This window comes from Haliotis rufescens, unplaced genomic scaffold, assembly GCF_023055435.1.
Source record: "Haliotis rufescens isolate VD_foot unplaced genomic scaffold, xgHalRufe1.0.p SCAF_10, whole genome shotgun sequence".
In the NCBI taxonomy this organism is placed as follows: Eukaryota; Metazoa; Mollusca; class Gastropoda; order Lepetellida; family Haliotidae; genus Haliotis; species Haliotis rufescens.
The window spans coordinates 28786166-28808902 of NW_025963780.1; the positions used below are offsets into that span (position 1 = coordinate 28786166).

General features: G+C 41.9%; 1 protein-coding gene across 4 annotated transcripts in view; it reads right to left on the minus strand.

The window, feature by feature from the left end:
• The window catches only part of LOC124135054 (probable ubiquitin carboxyl-terminal hydrolase MINDY-4), a 35820-nt gene extending 25075 nt beyond the window's left edge, over positions 1-10745 (minus strand). For all 4 annotated transcript variants that reach the window (XM_048389240.1, XM_048389250.1, XM_048389247.1 and 1 more), the window contains exons 1-5: positions 10596-10745; positions 9294-9413; positions 6303-6552; positions 4175-4356; positions 3278-3666 (exon numbers count right to left, since the gene is read on the minus strand). In XM_048389240.1, the coding sequence (XP_048245197.1) occupies positions 3278-3666; positions 4175-4356; positions 6303-6552; positions 9294-9413; positions 10596-10664 (1010 nt within the window). In that variant the 5' untranslated portion in view covers positions 10665-10745. The remainder of the gene's footprint in view (positions 1-3277; positions 3667-4174; positions 4357-6302; positions 6553-9293; positions 9414-10595) is intronic.
• Between the last annotated feature and the right edge of the window lie 11992 nt (positions 10746-22737).

Below are 22737 nucleotides of genomic sequence, written 5' to 3' on the forward strand. Positions count from 1 at the left end.
GGTGATGGTGGTGGTGATGGTGGTGATGGTGGTGGTGGTAATGGTGGTGGTGATGGAGATGGTGGGGATGGTGATGATGGTGGTGATGATGGAGATGGTGGGGATGGTGATGATGGTGGTGATGGTGGTGATGGTAATGGTGGTGGTGATGGTGGTGATGGTGGTGATGATGGTGATGGTGATGGTAATGGTGGTGGTGATGGTGGTGATGGTAATGGTGGTGGTGATGATGGTGATGGTGATGGTAATGGTGGTGGTGATGGTGGTGATGGTAATGGTGGTGGTGATGGTGATGATGGTGGTGGTGATGGTGGTGATGGTGGTGGTGGTAATGGTGGTGGTGATGGAGATGGTGGTAATGGTGGTGGTGATGGTGATGATGGTGGTGGTGATGGTGGTGATGGTGGTGGTGGTAATGGTGGTGGTGATGGTGATGATGGTGGTGGTGATGGTGGTGATGGTGGTGGTGGTAATGGTGATGGTGATGGTGGTGATGATGGTGGTAATGGTGATGGTGATGGTGATGGTGGTGATGATGGTGATGATGGTGATGATGGTGGTGATGGTGGTGATGGTAATGGTGGTGGTGATGGTGGTGATGGTGGTGATGATGGTGGTGATGGTGGTAATGGTGGTGGTGATGGTGGTGGTGGTAATGGTGGTGGTGATGGTGATGATGGTGGTGGTGATGGTGGTGATGGTGGTGGTGGTAATGGTGATGGTGATGGTGGTGATGATGGTGGGGATGGTGATGATGGTGGTGATGGTGGTGATGGTAATGGTGGTGGTGATGGTGGTGATGGTGGTGATGATGGTGATGATGGTGATGGTGGTGATGGTAATGGTGGTGGTGATGGAGATGGTGGGGATGGTGATGATGGTGGTGATGATGGTGATGGTGATGGTAATGGTGATGGTAATGGTGGTGATGGTGGTGGTGATGGTGGTGATGGTGGTGGTGGTAATGGTGGTGGTGATGGAGATGGTGGGGATGGTGATGATGGTGGTGATGATGGTGGTGATGGAGATGGTGGGGATGGTGATGATGGTGGTGATGGTGGTGATGGTAATGGTGGTGGTGGTGGTGGTGGTGATGGTGGTGATGGTGGTGATGATGGTGATGGTGATGGTAATGGTGGTGGTGATGGTGGTGATGGTAATGGTGGTGGTGATGGTGATGATGGTAATGGTGGTGGTGGTGATGGTGATGGTAATGGTGGTGGTGATGGTGGTGATGGTAATGGTGGTGGTGGTGGTGGTGGTAATGGTGATGGTGATGGTGATGATGGTGATGGTGATGGTAATGGTGGTGGTGATGGTGGTGATGGTAATGGTGGTGGTGATGGTGGTGATGGTGGTGATGATGGTGATGATGGTGGTGATGGTGGTGATGGTGGTGATGGTGATGATGGTGGTGATGGTGATGGTGGTGGTGATGGTGGTGATGGTGATGATGGTGATGGTAATGGTGGTGGTGATGGTGGTGATGGTAATGGTGGTGGTGATGGTGGTGATGATGGTGATGGTGGTGATGGTGATGATGGTGGTGATGGTGATGGTGGTGGTGATGGTGGTGATGGTGGTGGTGGTGGTGATGGTGATGGTGGTGATGATGGTGATGGTAATGGTGGTGGTGATGGAGATGGTGGGGATGGTGATGATGGTGGTGATGGTGGGGATGGTGGTGGTGGTGGTGATGGTGATGGTGGTGATGATGGTGATGGTAATGGTGGTGGTGATGGAGATGGTGGGGATGGTGATGATGGTGATGATGGTGGAGATGGTGGGGATGGTGGTGATGGTGGTGATGGTAATGGTGGTGGTGATGGTGGTGATGATGGTGGTGATGGTGGTGATGGTGGTGATGGTGGTGATGGTGATGATGATGGTGATGGTGGTGATGGTGGTGGTGGTGGTGATGGTGATGGTGGTGATGATGGTGATGATGGTGGTGATGGTGGTGATGGTGGTGATGGTGGTGATGGTGGTGATGGTGATGGTGGTGGTGATGGTGGTGATGGTGGTGGTGGTGGTGATGGTGATGGTGGTGATGATGGTGATGATGGTGGTGATGGTGGTGATGGTGATGGTGGTGGTGATGGTGGTGATGGTGGTGGTGGTGGTGGTGATGGTGATGGTGGTGATGGTAATGGTGGTGGTGATGGAGATGGTGGGGATGGTGATGATGGTGGTGATGATGGAGATGGTGGGGATGGTGATGATGGTGGTGATGGTGGTGATGGTAATGGTGGTGGTGATGGTGGTGATGGTGGTGATGATGGTGGTGATGGTGGTGATGGTGGTGATGGTAATGGTGGTGGTGATGGTGGTGATGGTGGGGATGGTGATGATGGTGGTGATGGTGGTGATGGTAATGGTGGTGGTGATGGTGGTGATGGTGGTGATGATGGTGGTGATGGTGGTGATGGTGGTGATGGTGATGGTGATGGTAATGGTGGTGATGGTGGTGATGGTAATGGTGATGATGGTGGTGATGGTAATGGTGATGATGGTGGTGATGGTAGTGGTGATGGTGATGGTGATGGTAATGGTGGTGATGGTGGTGATGGTAGTGGTGATGATGGTGGTGATGGTAATGGTGATGATGGTGGTGATGGTAGTGGTGATGGTGATGGTGATGGTAATGGTGGTGATGGTGGTGATGGTAGTGGTGATGATGGTGATGATGGTGGTGATGGTGGTGATGATGGTGGTGATGGTGGTGATGATGGTGGTGATGGTAATGGTGATGGTGATGGTGATGGTGGTGATGGTGGTGATGGTGGTGATGATGGTGGTGATGGTAATGGTGATGGTGATGGTAATGGTGGTGATGGTGGTGATGGTGGTGATGGTAATGGTGGTGATGGTGGTGATGGTGGTGATGGTGGGGATGGTGGTGGTGATGGTGATGGTGATGGTGATGGTAATGGTAATGGTGGTGGTGATGGTGGTGATGGTGGTGATGGTGGGGATGGTGGTGGTGGTGGTGGTGGTGATGGTGGGGTGGGTGGTGATGGTGGGGATGGTGATGATGGTGGGGATGGTGATGGTGATGGTAATGGTAATGGTGGTGGTGATGGAGATGGTGGGGATGGTGATGATGGTGGTGATGGTGGTGATGGTGGTGATGGTGGTGATGGTGGTGATGGTGGTGATGGTAATGGTAGTGACAGTGGTGTCTCAGTATGTTTCCAATTTATATTCACATAACAGATACTCAGAATCTCTAAACTAAAGATACTAGTATAAAACAAACTTCTCTCAACTAAAGTACCTGGACCTGGACGTTGTCCGACTTTTGGGGCGATCCCGTGACATGCTGGACATGTCAACACTGTAGCTCTTCTTCTGCACTACCTCGGACTGCGAATTACGACGACTAATCTGGTCCAGCCTCTCTGAGCTCTTCTCCAACACATCCTCAATAGAAACACGGTTCCGAGAGCCTTTCACTTCAGTGTCCTTGTCAACTCGACTGATTGGTTGTGGTTCATGGTGTGTACGTGACTTAGGTGTGTAGGAGTTGGTGCTAGGCTCTGGTAACACAGGGTCCGACCTGTCCTCTAGACTAGAGTTGGATGCAGTAGAGGGCAAGGTGGCAACTGGACGAGACTGGGAGCTGGCGGAAAATCGTGGCTTTGGGTTTCTTCTTCGATTGGCATCCTGCAGGTGATAGAAGCAAAGTTTACGGTTATTTAACATCACTTATATCCCAGTGAGTGAGTGAGTGAGTGAGTGAGTGAGTGAGTGAGTGAGTGAGTGAGTGTGAGTGAGTGTGTGAGTGAGTGAGTGAGTGAGTGAGTGAGTGAGTGAGTGAGTGAGTGAGTGAGTGAGTGAGTGAGTGCGTGCGTGCGTGCGTGCGTGCGTGCGTGCGTGCGTGCGTGCGTGAGTGAGTGAGTGAGTGAGTGAGTGAGTGAGTGAGTGAGTGAGATTGACAGTTACTTCTAAATTCAACTCTTTTCGGTTTGACTTTAATAGGATTTTCTTCTTCCCGTGATAGACATAACATATAATGACCAGACCAGAAATAATTTTTAAAAATTACAAATTCATGCTTGTTAAAAAAATCTTTGACTCTGTTACCATGGTAACTTGTGACATCTCTCATTCAAATTAGATTTCTATGGTTAGTAACATGCTGAAATGTTTCCTTTTCTTGTTGTTCACCTACATCAAGATTACTCAAAATAGCCCCTGGCATAGGTCTTCGTTTTGATGAGAGGGGTCTGGTTTGTAGGCGTGGTGCTGGGTCCGGGTCGGACATCTCACTGGAGAAGATACCCGACTTCCCCTCCCCCAGTAGGGTCTCACTCTCGATGTCATCTTCTATCACGATGTCAGTGTGGTCATTGCCTGCAAGTTTCCAAACATTATAAGTTGTAGCAGGATCAGGAGGGGAACGTTCCGTAATATGTTAAATATCACGAGCCGGAGATGAGTGGTAGAAAACCTAACAGTGAGTGAGTGAGTGAGTTGGGTTTAACGCCGCTTTTAACAGTATTCCAGTTATATCGCGGCGTGTCAGTTGAATGTGTGAGGAAAGCTCAAGGTGATGCAGGTCTCAGACGTTAACCACTTTGGTGAAACCTACGAGCACGGGTATGGTGCTGACAAACCTAGAAAAATAATCGGGGTGAACCGGGATTCGAACCCACAATCATAGGTTTCTGGCATGCCCAAGGGACGCAACTATGCACAGTGAATCCCGGCGAGAAAACCTAACAAGGAACGCATAAAACCCCATATACCTTGGGTGGTCCTGCTACAATGAATTTATCTTACCAACATGTTTTAATGTGACATTGTAAAACAATTCAAACAAATTGATAGAAAACAATTTAGCTGCAGTCGTGCTATGTCACGTGACTTCCACAGACACGGAAAAAGAGTGTGGCCTTTTGGTTTGAAGCATGGTATAAGAAATTATTTTGTCTCTCAGAAATGCACGTGCAGCCTGAATTGCTTGTGGCAGGTGAAATTGAGAATCTCACCCTCGTGTCTTTTGATCTCAAATATATCAACACGAGTTGATAAAAGTGGGAAAACTCCGAGGCTTGCCAAGGATTTTTTCCACTTTAATCAACGAGTTTTGATATATTTCATATCAAAAGACACGAAGGTGAATTTTTATTTATCATCAAATCATCATTCTTCCAACTTTTTCAGTTTGTAGAAAGTAATAAGCAGTGTCTTAAGTGTAAAAAGTACTGCTAACAGCTTCAGTAGCAGAGCCATTAGTGATGTCATTTGATTGTGACGTCATTGTAACCAATGACGTCACAATGGTCTGCAAAGCATTGTGATGCAATTTCATTGCAGCGATATCGACAGTGTAGATATCGCTTGATCTCACCCAAGCGATATCTCCTGTGGGAACCAGTTTGGGATGATAAAGAGATTTATTCTCCTCGAAGGCGGGATATATCGTATTTTATCAAGATCACATGGACCAATCAGATCTCGTCATTCCTAGAAACATAATCAGGGCAAACTGAGATTCGAACCGATGGTCATAGGTTTCTGATGTGCCCAAGGGACACAACTCTGCACAGAGAATTACAGCACATTAGACGACTGGGCCACATGTGCCCCCAAATCATGTAAATTGTCTGTGTTGTTGAAAAACATAAGCAAGATAAGTAAAAATATTGATTATTTCTTTTTCCAATTTTTAAGATCAATGATAAAAGTAGGCTCAGCAGACTCAAAATAAACAAAATACAAAACATATTTAACCAGCATTCAACAACATCATACTTCACAATGCCCAGACTAAGCAGGAACATTTGTGTCCAACTGGTGTTATTCCGGGACAAGCCGAATAGTGACTCGTGCCCCTCTTATGGACATTTTTGTGACCGGGTTCCGTCTTACCACAAACAGCCATACCTAAAAACGTTGTGTATTTATGGTTCACATATATTTCCCCATATAAAATATATATTTCAGATACAATTTAAAGCACATCGGGACATGTGGAATTATATAGTATGATTGAACACATTTAACTGTGTCTTGGGTATGTTTTTAGATGCAAGACATATGTTAAATCAAAAATTATTTCTGGGGGATTATTTGACGAAGAACTTGAAATCATACACCCATTCTGATTGGTTTGTTCTGATTTTCGCACATAACATTCAGCGATAGGGGGACAAGTCTTCTTGCAGGTTACGGAAAGGGGCAAGTGGTGATGAATGTGAGCTGTAAATAATCATCAAAAATAAGCAGCTTCATCAATTTGCCAAAGAAATAATTAGATACATGTCTATATTAAACATGATGAAAAGAAACATTACATTTCCGCCTCCTAATTTGTGATGATGATGGTCTGGTCTTTGATGTCATCATGACCTCACTGCCACTGGATGAATTAGATGACCTTGACCCTGAGCGAGGAGATGTGAGAGACTTGGCTGGCTGTGACGAAGGCGAAGGACAGTCTGCTGCGGGTAGACCAAGACTTGGAGAATCCCTGGCAGTGACGGTTTTCTCCATGAAGAATCTTGACATGACTTCAATCATAGTGCGCAGGGGTGGATCCATGTCCTGTGGTAAGGGATTAAATACTGACATAATCAGATAATTTCATTCCTGATGAACAATAATGAAAACATAGACAAGAAACTATGATGGATGGCAACTTCCAATCTCATTAAAATCAGATCTTAGTTTTCACTACCGCTAAGCAAAGATCTGAGGACATCCCATTACGGATCACGTCAGAACGACCTTTCTCGAACTTTGACCGACCAATGAAATGACTGACAAGAAAGTGACATTAGCCAATCAGAAGCCAGCTTTCTTGAGCTTTAAGACACTAGTTTCAAACTGGCGATTACGCTTCGAAACATATTTTGACGTATTCTCGATTAAAGAATTTAAAATTGATCAAAACAATATTCTGGAATGGCTTATAGATAGCCTAGATTGTATGGGTAGAACTGTAACTGTCGTTCGGAATACCCCGTGTTAAATATTTCGAGGTTGCATGACCAGAAAACACAGTCCGACTGTCACTTTCATGATCTGGTAAGCGACGCTCTGATTCGTTGGATTAAAGGTCGTTCAGACGTGTGCCGTAATGGGGTGTCCTCAGATCTTTGTTTAGCGGTAGCGAGACTGAAGAGATCTGATTTTAATGAGATTGGACAACTTCTTTATTGTTTGTGACATTTCAGGGGTACTTCTTGCCTCTTGCTGAACACCAGTAAGTGTATTAAGAGTGTTTGAGATTGAAAACAAATTATGTAAATTGTTTGTTTGTTTGTTTGTTGCTTGTTTCATGTTGTTTAACGCCGCACTCAGCAATAATCCAGCTATATGACGGCGGCCTGTAAATAATCGAGTCATCCAGTGATTGACATCATGAGCATTGATCCACACAATTGGGATACGATGATGTGCATCAAACCAAGTCAGTGAGCCTGACCACCTCATCCCGTTAGTCGCCTCTTACGACAAGCATAGTCGCCTTTTACGGCAATCATGAGTTGCTGAAGACCTATTCTAACCCGGATCTTCACGGGTATAAAATTGTTGGTGAAAATTATTTTAAGTGTTAATATTAATAATTCCTTTTTCCACTTTTGATGAAGGAATGAAGGAAGTAGGACAAATTTTCCAGAAATGTTAGACAAGATGTGTGACATCTATAAGGGCCCTTAATTCATGTTAATTACTTGCACTAGTCTGCTAGGAAATGGCATTATCGTATAATGGCTTGTGATAAACCAATCTATAAAAAAAAATCACTCTCCTACCCCGAGTTTCATGCGACCAGCATAGTACCTCTGCCATGTGACGATTCGTAACATCTTACACAGTCCATTCAAGACATTGCATATGTTTTTCATCTGTTTCATTTTTGACAAGTCTACTTATCTAGATAAACATATGTCCTAGAATGGTTAACTTTTATTGAGAAAATATCCTAAATCATGAAAAACTATTTTCCATTTGTGTAGTTATCCTACGTTTACATTGGTTGTGCAGCTCCACATGCTGTCATCGAAGACCTATTGAGACCTAGCGATGGATCACTTTGATGTGTAAATATGTATTGTGATGCAACTCACTGTTGTTATGGTTGTAGTATCATATTTATATATTATGCAAACCAATATGTACCAGGTAAAGCGCCCCAAAGTCCGTTCTATTCTGATTTCTGAAAAAGCGTGTTTGTTTACTCACAAGAGAAAAGTCTGGACACATGATACGCAAATTAGCCTGTGGCAGTGGTGTTATGCTAGGCCCCACTGCGCCAGAGTGTGAAACTTGGTATCACAATCTGATAAATATGCAAATGAGGCAGCCTCGAGGGAACTACATACATCGATGCAATGCCTTCTTTCTCAATAAACTGTTGACTCACATTCCCAATATACTTAGATAGGGGTTCCCCAATGTGTTAACATGTTTCTACAGACACATAGCTGCTAGTCCTTTGGCACTATATGAGAAATTGGGTGGTTCACTCAAACATTGTATCCATCCAAAGTTTCTGAAGCTACTTCAATGTGTGAAATTATTTTAACAATGACATTGTATGATATAGAGATTATTTCCTTTCTGTGTTTAGGAATAAATATAACGGTGAGTGAGACTTAGAATTAACTATCACATCAACAATATTTCAGCCACATCATATATATCCTTGCGTACTGTGTTTTCGAGCCCCTAAGACATATTTCTCATAACGAGTCTAATAACAGTTGCAATTCACTGAAATTAAGCCTTAACTTTGAGCATATATATTTCTGTTTACAGTTAGATAGTCGAATGACCACATCTTGTCAATTTAATCATGATAATGCCTCAATGAGTCAATTAAGCGCCATCTTGTTACAGTCACCTTATTTTGAGCCCCCCCCATGACAGTCACATGACATTACAGACAGCAAGTTCACAAACAGCAGCCAATACATCATCGGTGCATCCGATTGTTGATGCCAAATGCAAAATTATCATCAGATCAAGTTTGATTAAAATGTGCATTCATCATGTTCATGAAAAAGTAAGTTTTGAGGTATGTTTTCATTACTTATTGAATATCTTACCTCTTGTATCTTAATTCATAAAATAATTTCAGGGACAAGTGGTGAGCACTTTGAGGTCTTCAGTGAGCTTTGAAGTGTTTACTTTGATTACGTCATTAACATGATGAAGCACATGGTGACGTATTGTTTAGGGGCTCGAAAAGAGGTGAGGCTTGTGTCGATTGTGTTGCAACATTGTGTACATGGTGTAAATATGGTAAGTCAGGCAGCATTCAAACAAACAAAATGTACCTTGTTTTTCTTCATGAGTTTTTCTATCTTGACTTCCTTCATGAGTGCCTGCCTGTTGCTGATGCTGCTACCTGTCCTTGGCATCTCCTCATCCATCACTTGTAGAGTTGTTTTGAGACCCTGCAGGACATGATCATGATGATGTCAGCTGCGTTACTTACCGTATTCGACGTAATAAGCGCCCTGCTCTAACACCCACGGCGATATTTGCTAATATATTGGCTAGTGAACAATCCCAATTAGCACCCCTTTCCATTGATCAAGGTACAAGGACTTATTTATTTGTGTATAATACGTATGTTATATGCATTCTTAATTATGGGAAATTAAATTCTGGAAAAAATATATCTGTCGTATATAAACATTTCAGGCTGTCAGCATAAACCACGAAATTTACCATCTTTCAACCGAAATAATATGATCTTTTCACCAAAATAATATTCTAATAAGAGCCCCCTATTTCAAACTTTGAGAGCGCCCTGGGTGCTTATTATGTCGAATACAGTATATGCTTTGTGCATGATGTGGCAGCAGTATCACAGTGCTAGCAGTCATCCATGTTTGCCGGAAAAGGCGACTATACTTGTCGTAAGAGGCGACTAACGGGATCGGGTGGTCAGGCTCACTCACATGGTTGATGCATGTCATTGTATCTAAATTTGCGTGGATCGATGCTGATGATCTCAATCACAGGATTGTTTGGTCCAGACTCGATTATTTAAAGATCGCCATCATATAGCTGGCATATAGCTGAGTGCGGCTTTAAACAACAAACAAACAAACAGCATGGACAGTGACTGTGTTACACGTCACAACATGGAGGTATGAAGACAGTCAATCAATCAAGACACTGAGCCTGACCACCTAAACCACTTGGTCACCCCTTGACCAACATAGATGTCTGTGGACCAATTCTAACCTGGAATCCCCACAGAGCCATGTAGCAGCAATACAATGATTGCAGTTAAATACTGTTACACACCATATATCAGTACCACAGTGCAAGCAGCATAGCATGCAGTAACTAGTTATGTTCTGATATCGGTTTATATTATGCAAACGTGAAGTTGACGTTGATAATTACACCATCACCTAATCGAACCAAGTTCTGGAAGTAACAGATTAACACTTTTTTATTTTCACATTCAGTCTACCTTTGCACATATTCTAGAATGCCTTTCCCTGATTGCAAACAAATGCATATATCTATAATAAGAGATAGTAGCTAAACTGCCAAACCCGTTATTGTAAACCTAACTCTTGTCATTCAACAACAAATGTTTTCTCTTCACAATTGCTTACCTTCCGACTGAGATATTCCCTTACAAGTGATGCTGAAATATCCTCAATGAAACTATTTGACAAAGCCATTCTTGTGGTTAGATATTTGCCAAGGGTTTGTTTACAAACTCAGAAAATTACTGTGGATGCCTCGCATGTCATCCGTTTTCGGCCATTTTGAAACAAATTGAGTTCCTTAGATACTACAAAAATGGGATCGCTTACCGAAAGCGGATTAATATATTTTAGTACGTAATGACTTTACAGAAGATATGTAATTATTAAGAAATTATTATATCTTACACGTTAGCCAACAAACATTGTAAACACAGACAAAAACGCACATATTAATATTGTAACTAACTGAGTCTAACTCAGGCCAATTGACGATACTTTTACATATTCCTATTTCAAAAGTTACCTCCCCTTACCTACGCTCAAGCGAAATGTGCAGTATATTGTCCTAATAAAAAGTCATTGACTAATAATCAGCGGGTAATATTAGCAAGTTCCATCGGTCATTGGGAACGCGGATTACAGTTAGGCGTGCCATGGAGCGATTTTTATATATCAGTATAAAATTATACTCAATATATATAATTTGAAAATATTGCCTTTCAAAAGGGGGTTTAATTAAATGCCCCTTAATCATAACAATTATACAACGAAAACTCGATAATCCGGATACATATCAAACAATAATGATGTCCATGAATCATTCATATTACACATATCTATACTGATCTACGACTCAATTACTAAGTTATTAAAACAGTACTGTCAATTCTAGACCCGAATAGTATTTACGTTAGGCTCATCGATCTTCACTAGACAACCTATTTCTAGTGTTAACATTAGGCTATTCTTACGAATATTAAATACTCATTTTCTAATATATAATGAAAATACTGGTACACGTTTCTTCAAGATGTCTGAAATCAAAATTACCTGCGCACGGAATACAATTGTCAAGCTCGAATTAACCTCCTTCTCAGCTTGGATCTATGGGTAATCCCATACTCAACGGTTAGGTGTACTATTGCGTACAGTGACAAATGCCTACAGTGACTAATGCCTACAAAAGTTGTTGTTTTAGCGTACACACTGTTTCACGCACCCCTGCACTCAAGTGGTCTACTCTACTTAGTGTTCACTAATGCCTACACTGTAAACACAGACTAATTAATGCTTTATAAATGGTACTGGGATTGTGAAAATAATTGACCTTTGTATAAATTTATTTTCTTAGATGGTAGTGTACTTTGATAACCAAAGCAGGAAATATGGATTTTCTGTGAAATGAGAATAGAATAATAATGTTTTAAAGTAATTGATGATACATTTTAAGAAGGAAATTTTCCAGTATAAAATATAGTTATCGAAGATTGGCATGTAACTCACCAATTGTCCTTCTCAGCTTGCATATAATTACCGAATGAACCTTTTGTCCATAATACTGTTGTGGGGTAAGCGAAAGACACGGATAGGAATTGTTAGTAATTATTAAATTCAATTCCAATATCAAAAAACATTTATCTACGAATTTACTCCCGGTTTGTCTTCGAATTCCAACGTATACATGAGACACATTGTTGGATAGGCAAGAAGTTGACGGATGACAAAGTAGACACAATTTATGGACAACAAATTCTTTAATAGTGTTAAGGGGACGTTGTGTCTACTTTGTTATACATGAGATAGTTTGACAATATAGAGACAAATAGCAGACACTAGATTCAAACAGTTAGAGATGGGATAATATTATAATATGTATTTTCAATTAAAAACTGTGATTGCACGAAGTAACTAAATGCACATAGAAGTAAAGTTGGAGTCTGGATGAACACGGCCTAGATTTGCAGTGGAATGTGGATTTACAAAAGAAGAGCACTTACTTTGAATGTGTGAGAAGCTTATACAAGTCCCGAGGGAGAGGCATGGTCAAATTCATGGACTACGTCACAACATGGATTGAGGGAGCATGGGGATAACTGACTTGGAAGCACTTTGTTAATGAAGGCCACAGAACCAACAACATATTTAAGGTTGGAACAAACGTAATTCCCTGACCACATGCCACCTATAACTTTTTGCACCCCTGTTAACAGTAAAATGGGTTGACCAACATGCAAATTTCGTTTTACCGACCCGTGAAGATCCGGAGTAGAATAGGTCTTCAGCAACCAATGCTTGCCGCAAAAGGCGACTAACGGGATCGGGTGGTCATCACGTCATCGTATCCCAATTGCGTGGATCGATGCTCATGATATCAATCACTGGATTGTGTGGTCCAGACGCGATGTTTTACAGAACGCCGTATTATAGCTGGAATATTGCCGAGTGTGTCTTAAACAAAAAAACCAAAAAAAACTTCGTCTAACCAGCAAAGTCACTCATTCCTGATTACGCCTAGGTTGTCCAACTGCTACTGTTTACCTGTTATTAACCATTAGACGAAACCGGTTGATACTTTCCATTTCCTTAAAGATGAGTATTTGTAGTACAAATTAACACTAGGATAATTTGAACAAATGTTTAATAAGTCGACATGCTTCACAAGCCCATAACAAGGTAAAATACTTCTGGTATGAAGTCAAGAGTTTCTGAATAACGTAGATTCAAAGTCTAAGTGAAGCCAGTTCTTCTTCTGCTACGTGAAAGCTGGTCTCCGAGTCCCACTGATCTTCTCCTTCCTCCCCACCCATCTTCTTCAGCGGATTGCGCGTCCACCCAGAACTTCTGTAACGTGGAATTGAGGACTCCCATGGAACGATGTCTCCGACACTGACGTCCGTCTTGAGATGAATGATCCCTGGCGGCTTGACGTCAGGTCGTGATCCGGTTCCTGGGCCGAGTGGAAGCTGGTGTGCCAGTCCGACCCGGAGATGGATCGGACATGCGTATCTTCTTCCCTCCCATCTTCCTCTTCCTCTTGACTCACGTCATCATCGTCTTGCATGTCCTGCCAGTACTGCTGTTCGTGAAGTTCCTCCAACTCCACCATCTTCTCCTCCAGGAACTGCATGAAGACGTTCTTCACCCCCTCCACCGTCAGGGTCCTCATCCTCAGCTTGTACACCCACAGCAACATCTGCTTCCCATGGGCGTGGTCGTAACGAGCCTGGATCTCCGCCAGGTGGCGGTTGAGGAGCTTCACCTGCAGGACAGCCCGGGTGATCAGTCTCTGAGTCCAGATGATGTCAGCGCTGAGCGGGTCCATGATGGAGGTGGAACCGGAATTCAGAAGATGAACACTGTTTACTTGACAACGAGAAGACTTACTTTGGTTGTAAGTTGACGCAAGTGATTCAACGAACACTTCTAGCACTGTTGGTATAGCACTGCTTCCAGCAGACGTATATGTAGCCATGAAGGCATCTCCCGGAACGTCTCCTTCTCCACAACACGTGTTCATTGTGGTTAGAACAATGGACTTGGAAGTCAGTAGGCGTTGATAACTAACATCACACCTCTATAAGGCCGGACTGACATCGAAGTTTATAGAGCTGATAAAGACACATGGCCATGACAACCTAGCGAGCTCTAAGTGTCAGAGAGTTGTCTTTGCGTGACTTAATCCTCTACCTGTCAGAGTTGTTTTTATTGTACAGGTAACTGAACTGAACCAAATATATTTATGAATTGTTTGATGGGCATTATAATATAATAAATAAACTACATCCAGGACTTCCTAAACAATCGTAAAATAACCGTGGGTATAGACCAAACTCTATCGGACCAATGTCCCCTAGAAAATGTTACTCCACAGGGCAGTATCCTCAGCCCCACCCTCTTCAATATAATGATAAACGATCTATTCGAGGGCCTATCCCCTAAAGTAAACACATCAAAATTCGCGGATGATGGAGCCATCTGGATCCGCACTAAAAGCATGAACATGGTCCAAATTTTACTCCAAAAATCTCTTAATAAAATACAACAATGGGCAGACAAATGGGGCTTCTCCCTTAACTCAGAAAAAACAACAGGAATAGTATTCAAACATAAAAACATGAAACCCGCCTCCCCAATCCTCCAGCTAAACAATCAAACAATCAAACAATCAAATTTCAAAAACAAACCAAATTCTTAGGACTTATTTTCGATGAACATCTCACCTGGGATGCTCACATCCAAAACCTAACAACTAAATGCAGTAAAGACCTAAACACCCTAAGATGCCTAACTGGCTCTAACTGGGGAGCATCCAAAGATACCCTCCTCTCTCTCTACATATCACTAATTAGATCAAAACTAGACTACGGCTGCGCCATATACAATACCATAAACAACTCTCTATCTAAAAAACTTGACTCAATACAATATCAGGCTCTCAAACTAATTACACGCACCCAACATGGCACCTCCTACACCTCACTTCAGGCCTTAACAGGAGAAATGCCACTAAGTCTACGCAGGGAACAGCTAAGCTTAAATTTCTGGGCCGCGTCCCAAATCAAACCCTCTCATCCAAAACTTAATAAACCAAAACATCAGCCCCCAAAACCAAGCTCTAGCTCGTAAACACCCCTTACTTACCCCAATATCCCAAAGAATAACAAACTACCTAAATGAACACCAAATTAAAAATCTTAAACAAAACTGCAAACAATCAAATATCTTCACCCCTAAACTTAAAATACCCAAAATAGACACAACACTAGCTAGCCAAATAAATAAACAAACCGACCCAAACATAGCTAAAACTACCACACTAGCATACATACACGAAAATTGGCCAAATTGGTGTCACATTTACACGGACGGATCTTCAGATCCGACCTCCAAACACACAGGTTTCGGAGTCCATACCACACAACCAACTAAAACCACACAATCCTTCCGACTCCCAAACAACCAATCAATATTCACGGCAGAACTAATGGGCATGGCCTCAGCCCTCCATAATCAAGAATCAAAATAAAAAAATAAAAATCCTAATACTTACCGACTCCCTAAGTGGACTGCAAGCCCTCCAAAACAAAAATACCAAAAACCGACCTAAATTAATAAATCAAATACTTAAAAGCTCCAACGACCTTACTAAGGCAGGCAAACAAATAACCTTCTTGTGGATACCCGCCCACGTAGGAATATACGGTAATGAAAACGCCGATAAAGCAGCTAAACTATCCCTCAAAATCCCAGAAATAAGCTTAAACTTACCCATCTCAAAATCAGAAATTAAAAGTGTAAACAAGCAAAAAATCACAAAAAATTGCATAACCTATATCTAAACTCAAATAGCCAAATCAAAAAAGTGCTCAGCAAACCACTAACCAAACCAAAAATTCTCCATCCATCCAAAAAATTCGACCGAGTAATCACTAAACTCCAAACAGGACACACCAACCTAAATAACCACCTAAATTTTATAAAAAAACACACTACAGGTAACTGCCCACACTGCAAACATCCAGAAACCCCAGAACACGCACTCATCCACTGCACACACTACCTAACACATCGAACCGCATTACAAACCACCCTCAATCTAAACAAGGCTCTAACTCTAGAAGCAATACTAAACCCACAAAATAAACTAGAAAACTTCAAGGCCTTAGGCGTATTCTTAATAAAAACGGAACTAATAAAACGCATCTAAAAACACAATAACCTACCAAATCAAAATCACATAAACAAACAAACATCCACCATACCCAGCTCCCTTAGTTCTCCTCCCCAATCCCATCGGCATCTATTCCAAATCTCAAAATTCCCAAATTCTATATAAGCAACCCCTAAAACCCCCCTCTTGGGTTGCACAGACCACTTTCGCCCCCTTTCGGAAACACATTAAATGGCCTGGCCGGGCCCGTGTGCGAAATACGCATCAGTCGGAAAGCGCACGTTAAATCTCCAAAGTAAGTAAGTAAGTAAGTAAGTATGGGCATTACCTAGAAGTTGACGGATGACAAAGTGACACAGTTTTTGGATAACAACATCTTTATTTACTCTAAAGGCTTTATCAAAAATTTATTTAACTCAAGGCTAAAAATCAATATAAGTTGTCAAGCGATCTAGAGGGGCATATGGTGTGATGTAACCTGTGTGTGAGCCTATGTACCCCGAGCCGTCACGAGATACATAGGCTCACACACTGGGTACATCTCACCATATGCACCGAGGGATCGGTTGAGAACGAATTTATCTCACCAACATTCATTCATACAGACCCGGAATATATGTCCGAAGTTTCACCGAGTTAAACGCTTTCATTCAGCAATTTTGACAGCTAGCAGACGGCACAAACGAAGAGTAACTTACCTTTACCCAATGCATTCGGATAAACATCGGAATCATTCAACGATACCAATGCGACAGAAGCAAGTTACCTGAGGTTTGTTCCGATTGATTTCTCAGCAAGGTACATGAGCGGGCTACATGGAAAATAAATGTCCGCTCCTTGACCAAACAGAAGCTAGTATTTTAATGTAAGGTGAGATAAAACATGTTATCGAGTAGAAGATGTGGTCAAAGTTTTGCTGTAATCACGCTGTTAAAGTTGTGGAGGAGACGAGCAGAAGATGTCACCTTCTGTTGATTATTTATGTGATGCATAAAATATACATCTAAAATCACTTTTGCGTTTCTTTTCTTTTGGCAGAATACATTTTTGATATAGGCACTCAGTACTCATTTCTCCCTGGCTAACCAAGCTGAGGTTTTTAACTCATTAGAGTGTTGAGTTAATTAACAAGTGTAAATTGATCACAGCCGGCTTAATGAGCTGTCTACGCGTCTTGTCGATTGTCTTGTCAGAGTGTTCATTTAGTTATCTCTTGTAATATCTGTTATTTAGATGCTCAGCTTATCAGCTTGTGTATTTGTTCATGGTTTATTAATCAGTGATCATTGTCAGTGTAAATTGGGGTCTTGATCTTCTAGATTGCCCCTCTTTAGTTAAATTTTAGCTGATAATAATAAAACTTAAATTTTACCACGTTTTCTTTAATAACTATATTCTTATTTAATGATACCCTGGTCTCTGGAGCACATCTCCATGGCAACCGCACGCTGAAGAACGCATACGGTTGAATTTGATTGTTCTTATAAAATTAATTATGTACAAAAAGTATCTAGAAAGCAATTACTCAAAAGTGTTATGCGTTCAAATAGATATTTTGAAAAATGTGTGAATTCGAACAATGCCCTCAGCATAATCCGTTCCACAGAATAACAGGGTTGGAACCTTTCGGCGTACCCCCTTTCAACGTTAAGGATAATTAAGATAAAAGAATTAATTTCTGTACCGTTCATTGGATTAATTTAACTTTCTAAATGAAGAATACTTGTCAAAAATGTAATTTGACAGACTGAGTCATATTTTCAAAACAACACCATTGTTGAATTTATTGCATTAAACAACATAGTGAATTATCAGCATTTTCCAGACGAATGTGTACAGATTATGACGTGGTGGTACATTACGCACATATGTATCTAGCGTGCACATATTAGTTGGTATATTTTTATTCTAAAACATTGAACGTCTTTTCTGGTGTAATTCGTTCAGAATGTAGTTCAGATCTGACGTTCAGCGATTCCAAACGGTGTGCTATAACTTAAATACTGTCCAAAGCGGCGTTAAACCAAGCTCTCTACACGTGTTATCAGAGCCTTAAAGATCCGGGGTAGAATAGGGCTTCAGCAACTCATACTTGCCGTAAAAGGCGACTATGCCTATAGTAAAAGGCGACTAACGGGATCGGGTGGTCAGGCTCGCTGACTTGGTTGATGCATGTCACCGTACCCCAATTGCGTAGATCGCTGCTCATGATATCAATCACTGGATTGTCTGGACTCGATAATATTCAGACCGCCGTCATAAAGCTGTAATATTGCTGAGTGCGGCGTTAAACAACAAATGGATAAACCTAAATGGAAACCCTTGTAAATTTGATTAAATTCGTCAAAAAACCCGCTAAGTGGGATATTCATGTTAATCTGCGGCATGGTGTAAGCCATTGGGCTAGCAGTGTAAAATCGGCATCAGTTACAGATTAAAATAAAAAATGCAGTAAAGAGTGTTTGGGTGATGCTGGTTAGGCTCATCATCACCTCAGGGCCCTTACACCCCCCCTCCCGAAATTATTATTATTATTATCATTACACTGACACTCCGCGGGCTTTCCGAGACAATTTTATTTGTTCGTTGTTTAACGCCGCACTAAGCAGTATTCCAGCTGTAATAATTGAGTCTGGACCAGACAAGAAGGCGATTGATCGCCGGGGTACGATGACACGCAATCAACCAGGTCACAAGAACACTCGATCCATTAAGTCTGCCAACTGACCCGAGTCTCATATCCTTTTAGGCTCACACGCCATGATGTAAATAAAATACAGTTCACAGCGACACTAAACCCAGTTCGTACGGCGTCCTCACTTCTGCAGCCCGGCGGAAGCGCATATCGGATCAATAACTAAACTGCCTGGCAAAAGCAAGCTAACACTTGAAAATTCGCACTTCACTCTATGAAATTTCCTTACTGTGAAATTGCAACCCCCTTGAATCGCCTCCGAGGTAGAGCGCCCCGGCGCCCGGAGAGCGGAAGGTCCGGGGTTCGATCCCCGGCCGCGTCATACCAGGGCCCACTTGCACAAAGCAATCTTAGCGCTACGACTATTGTAAGCCTATGTTTAAGCATGGGAGTTACGATCATCTTAGCGCTAAGATCGCTTTGTGCAACTGGGCCCAGAAGACGTTAAAAGATGGTGCTTGTTGTTACCCTGACTGGCGCTCGGCATTAAGGGGCTAAAACAAGGACTGGTCGGCTCGGAGTCAGTATACTGTGTCTGAGTGGGGTATTCATGTTAAACTGCGGCATGGCATCTCAGTGGGCTAGCACTATAAATCGGCATCAGTCCGGACTAGTACAAGCAGCCACATACACACGTGCATGCACGTCGCTATATAAGTGAAATAATCTATGACGCGACGTTAAACCCGAATTTCACCCAACCCTATTCCTTGAGACGTCATGTGCACGTCACCTGTTGTGCGATACTCGTGATATGGTGTATGTAATATCGCCTTTGATGTCCGTATGAAATACATCACCACTGAATAACCAAGTCTTGTTTGTTTCTTAGTTAGCCACCATCAAACATGGGTATATACTTTCTTTAACCGACAGTTTAGCTGAGCAATAACGGTATTAGTTCCGTCGACAATATTTGTGAATATGTCCCGTGCAGGTGCGTTGAAGTCGACGGCGAAAACATCAGTATCCTCACCTATGCAGATGACATCATACTCATTACAAAAAATGAGGAGAATATGAATCTGTTGTTGGACGTTCTCCATAAGTGGTGCGTTGAAAATAAAATGAACATAAATGCAGGAAAGTCCAAGTTAATCCACTTCAGGAATCCATCGGTATGTCAAACTACACAGCGTTTCGCGTGTGGGACGAATGTTATTGAAATTGTCGACAGTTATAATTATCTGGGCTTACTCCTCTCTGAACACTTGGACTATAGGAGAATGGGACAAGCTATAGCAAGTTCGGCTAACAGAGCGTTAGGGCTGCTGATATCAAAATTCAAGGTTCTCGGAGGGATGCAGTACAATACATACACTAAACTCTACGACTCCATGGTGTGGGCGACAATGCAGTATGGATCAGCTATCTGGGGAACTTACAATTTCAGCTGTATCAATGCAGTCCAGAACAAGGCTATGCGATTTTTCATGGGATTGAGAAAGTTTGCTCCGAATAATGCTGTATCTGGAGACATGGGGTGGATTGCCCCAATAGTAAGACAATGGGAAACTATCTCAAAGTTCTACAAACGTTGCAGCTCCCTTCTACAAGATAGATTAACAAGAAAAGTGTGGGCCAATAAACACGCACTAAACAACAAGAGGAACTGGAACTTCAGAGAACACGCGAAGTATAAACAATTAGGTCCATCTGTTTTTACCTCCACAAATAACATGTATAACTATCGTCAAATTGGAGGTAAAGTGAGAGATACTGTATTTCAACGCTTCAAGGAGGAATGGAAAATTTCAGTGAGTCAAGTGAACAGTCGAAGCGGTAACGGAGGCAACAAGCTACGACTATATAATCAGCTGAAGAACGAATATAATGTTGCTTATTTTAATCAGATTCCTATGTCAAAGCCTATCAGACGCTCTCTAGCTGTATTCAGATGTGATGTAGCCCCAATACGAGTGGAGACTGGGCGATATACAAACCTACTTTTCAACGAGAGAGTGGGCTTTTATTGTGATACGTGTGTGGAAGACGAAGTCCATGTTCTATTGCACTGCCCGACTTATGATGACGTTCGACAGGTTTTATTAGATAAATGTAATGAAGTGTGGTGTGGTTTTAAAGATGAATGTGATATTGTGAAAGTTTGTTTTATCCTGGCCAGTCCCAGTGTTGTAACGCTTAGTGCCAACACCTGCAAGGCAATTTTACAGCTGCGTAGTAATATTTTACATAAAGTCTAATATATTTTCTAATTTGCATATATGTTGCACAGAATTTTATCTTCGATAATGTTTTTAAACTATGGTTATACTACTTCTAGTAGTTTGTCTCTCATAACTCCAATGGGAGTGGCTCATTTTATTTTATTTTATGTTATTTTTATAGCCTTTTATATTTAAATTGAGGCGAGACATAAATAAACTATCTGTCTGTCTGTCTGTGTAATACAGTATAAGTTATGTAACCTTTCATTAAAATAAGAGCTTCTGATTGGTTAATTTTTACCATGTAGCCCCCTGAGAAATCAATCGTAAGATATGTTAGGTAACTTGCTTATCTCGCATACGTATCGTTGAACTTGACATGAACCGATGTTTATCGGAATGCATCGGGTAAAGGGAAGTAACTCGGTTCGTTTGCGTCGTCAATCTCACATTCGGCTGTTTCTGCAACACCAAAACGTAAAGCCGAAAACACAGCTATGATACCCGTAGCAAACACATCAGCATCGAACCATGTATTCATATTCTCCCAACTTCTAAATGTCTAGCAAAGACTTCATTTGTTGTTTGTTTCATTTTAGCCACCATCAAACATGGGTGTATACTTTTTTTGTAAATATGTCAGCTGTTGTCTTCATCCACCTTCCCATTTGCAGTCAAAGTTGTCACAGCCTCGGAAAAAAGAGCAACAAAACGTCGTTTTATAATTATTTTAATAAACATCAAGTCCAAGTAAAAAGTAGTTTGTTATAATACTTACATATAACACATACACTTCACTACACCAATAACCACAACAAACAGCATAAATAATAAGGAAATCAGTGCAGCTGTGTAGCCCAAGTTTAAGAAGTAAGCACAAATGTTTATGTTACTTGATAGACCAAGACTTAGCCCTTATAAAGACACCGCCGCATTGAACAATGTTCCAGTTATATCATGGCATGTCAGCTTTATGCGGGAGAAAACCCACAAAGTGATGCAGGTCTTAGGCGTTTACCACTTAGGTGAAACAAAGAGCACGGATATGGTGCTGACAAACCTAGAAACATAATCAGGCCGAACCGGGATTCAAACCAACGATCCTAGGTTTCTGACGTGTCCAAGGGACGTTACTTAGTGAATTGCGGCGCCTTAGATGACAAGGCCACACGTGCAAGCCAGAAACCTATGATTGCGGGTTCGAATCCCGGTTCTAGGTTTCTAGGTTTGTCATCACCATACTCGTGCTCGTGGGTTTCCCCGAAGTGGTAAACGTCTGATACCTGCATCACTTCGGGCTTTCCTTCCACATTAAGCTGACATGCCATATAACTGGAATATTGTTAAAAGCGGCGTTAAACCAAACTCACTCGCTCAATGTGCGTTTGAACCTAACAGATTAATAGGGTAATTCTTTGTCATATAACTGATTAATAACTTAAGAGCACATCACGAGGAACCAAACAGGTGCATGGGATATGCATCGCACCCCTTATTCCATATTGGATTTCGGACTATAAACCGAAAATCTACCGAAAAAGCACAAGTCTAGAAAGTCAGAGTGAACCTTAAAGGGACATAACCCGTGGCATCTTAAGCATTTCGTACAACGTGATACGACGAGAAAGCACGAGACGCCATGTGTGAGAAATACGTTATTTCTATACTGTACATTAAATACATCAAAATGAAATTAAACATTTTCCTTGCGACTGCCTGCATATGTACAGA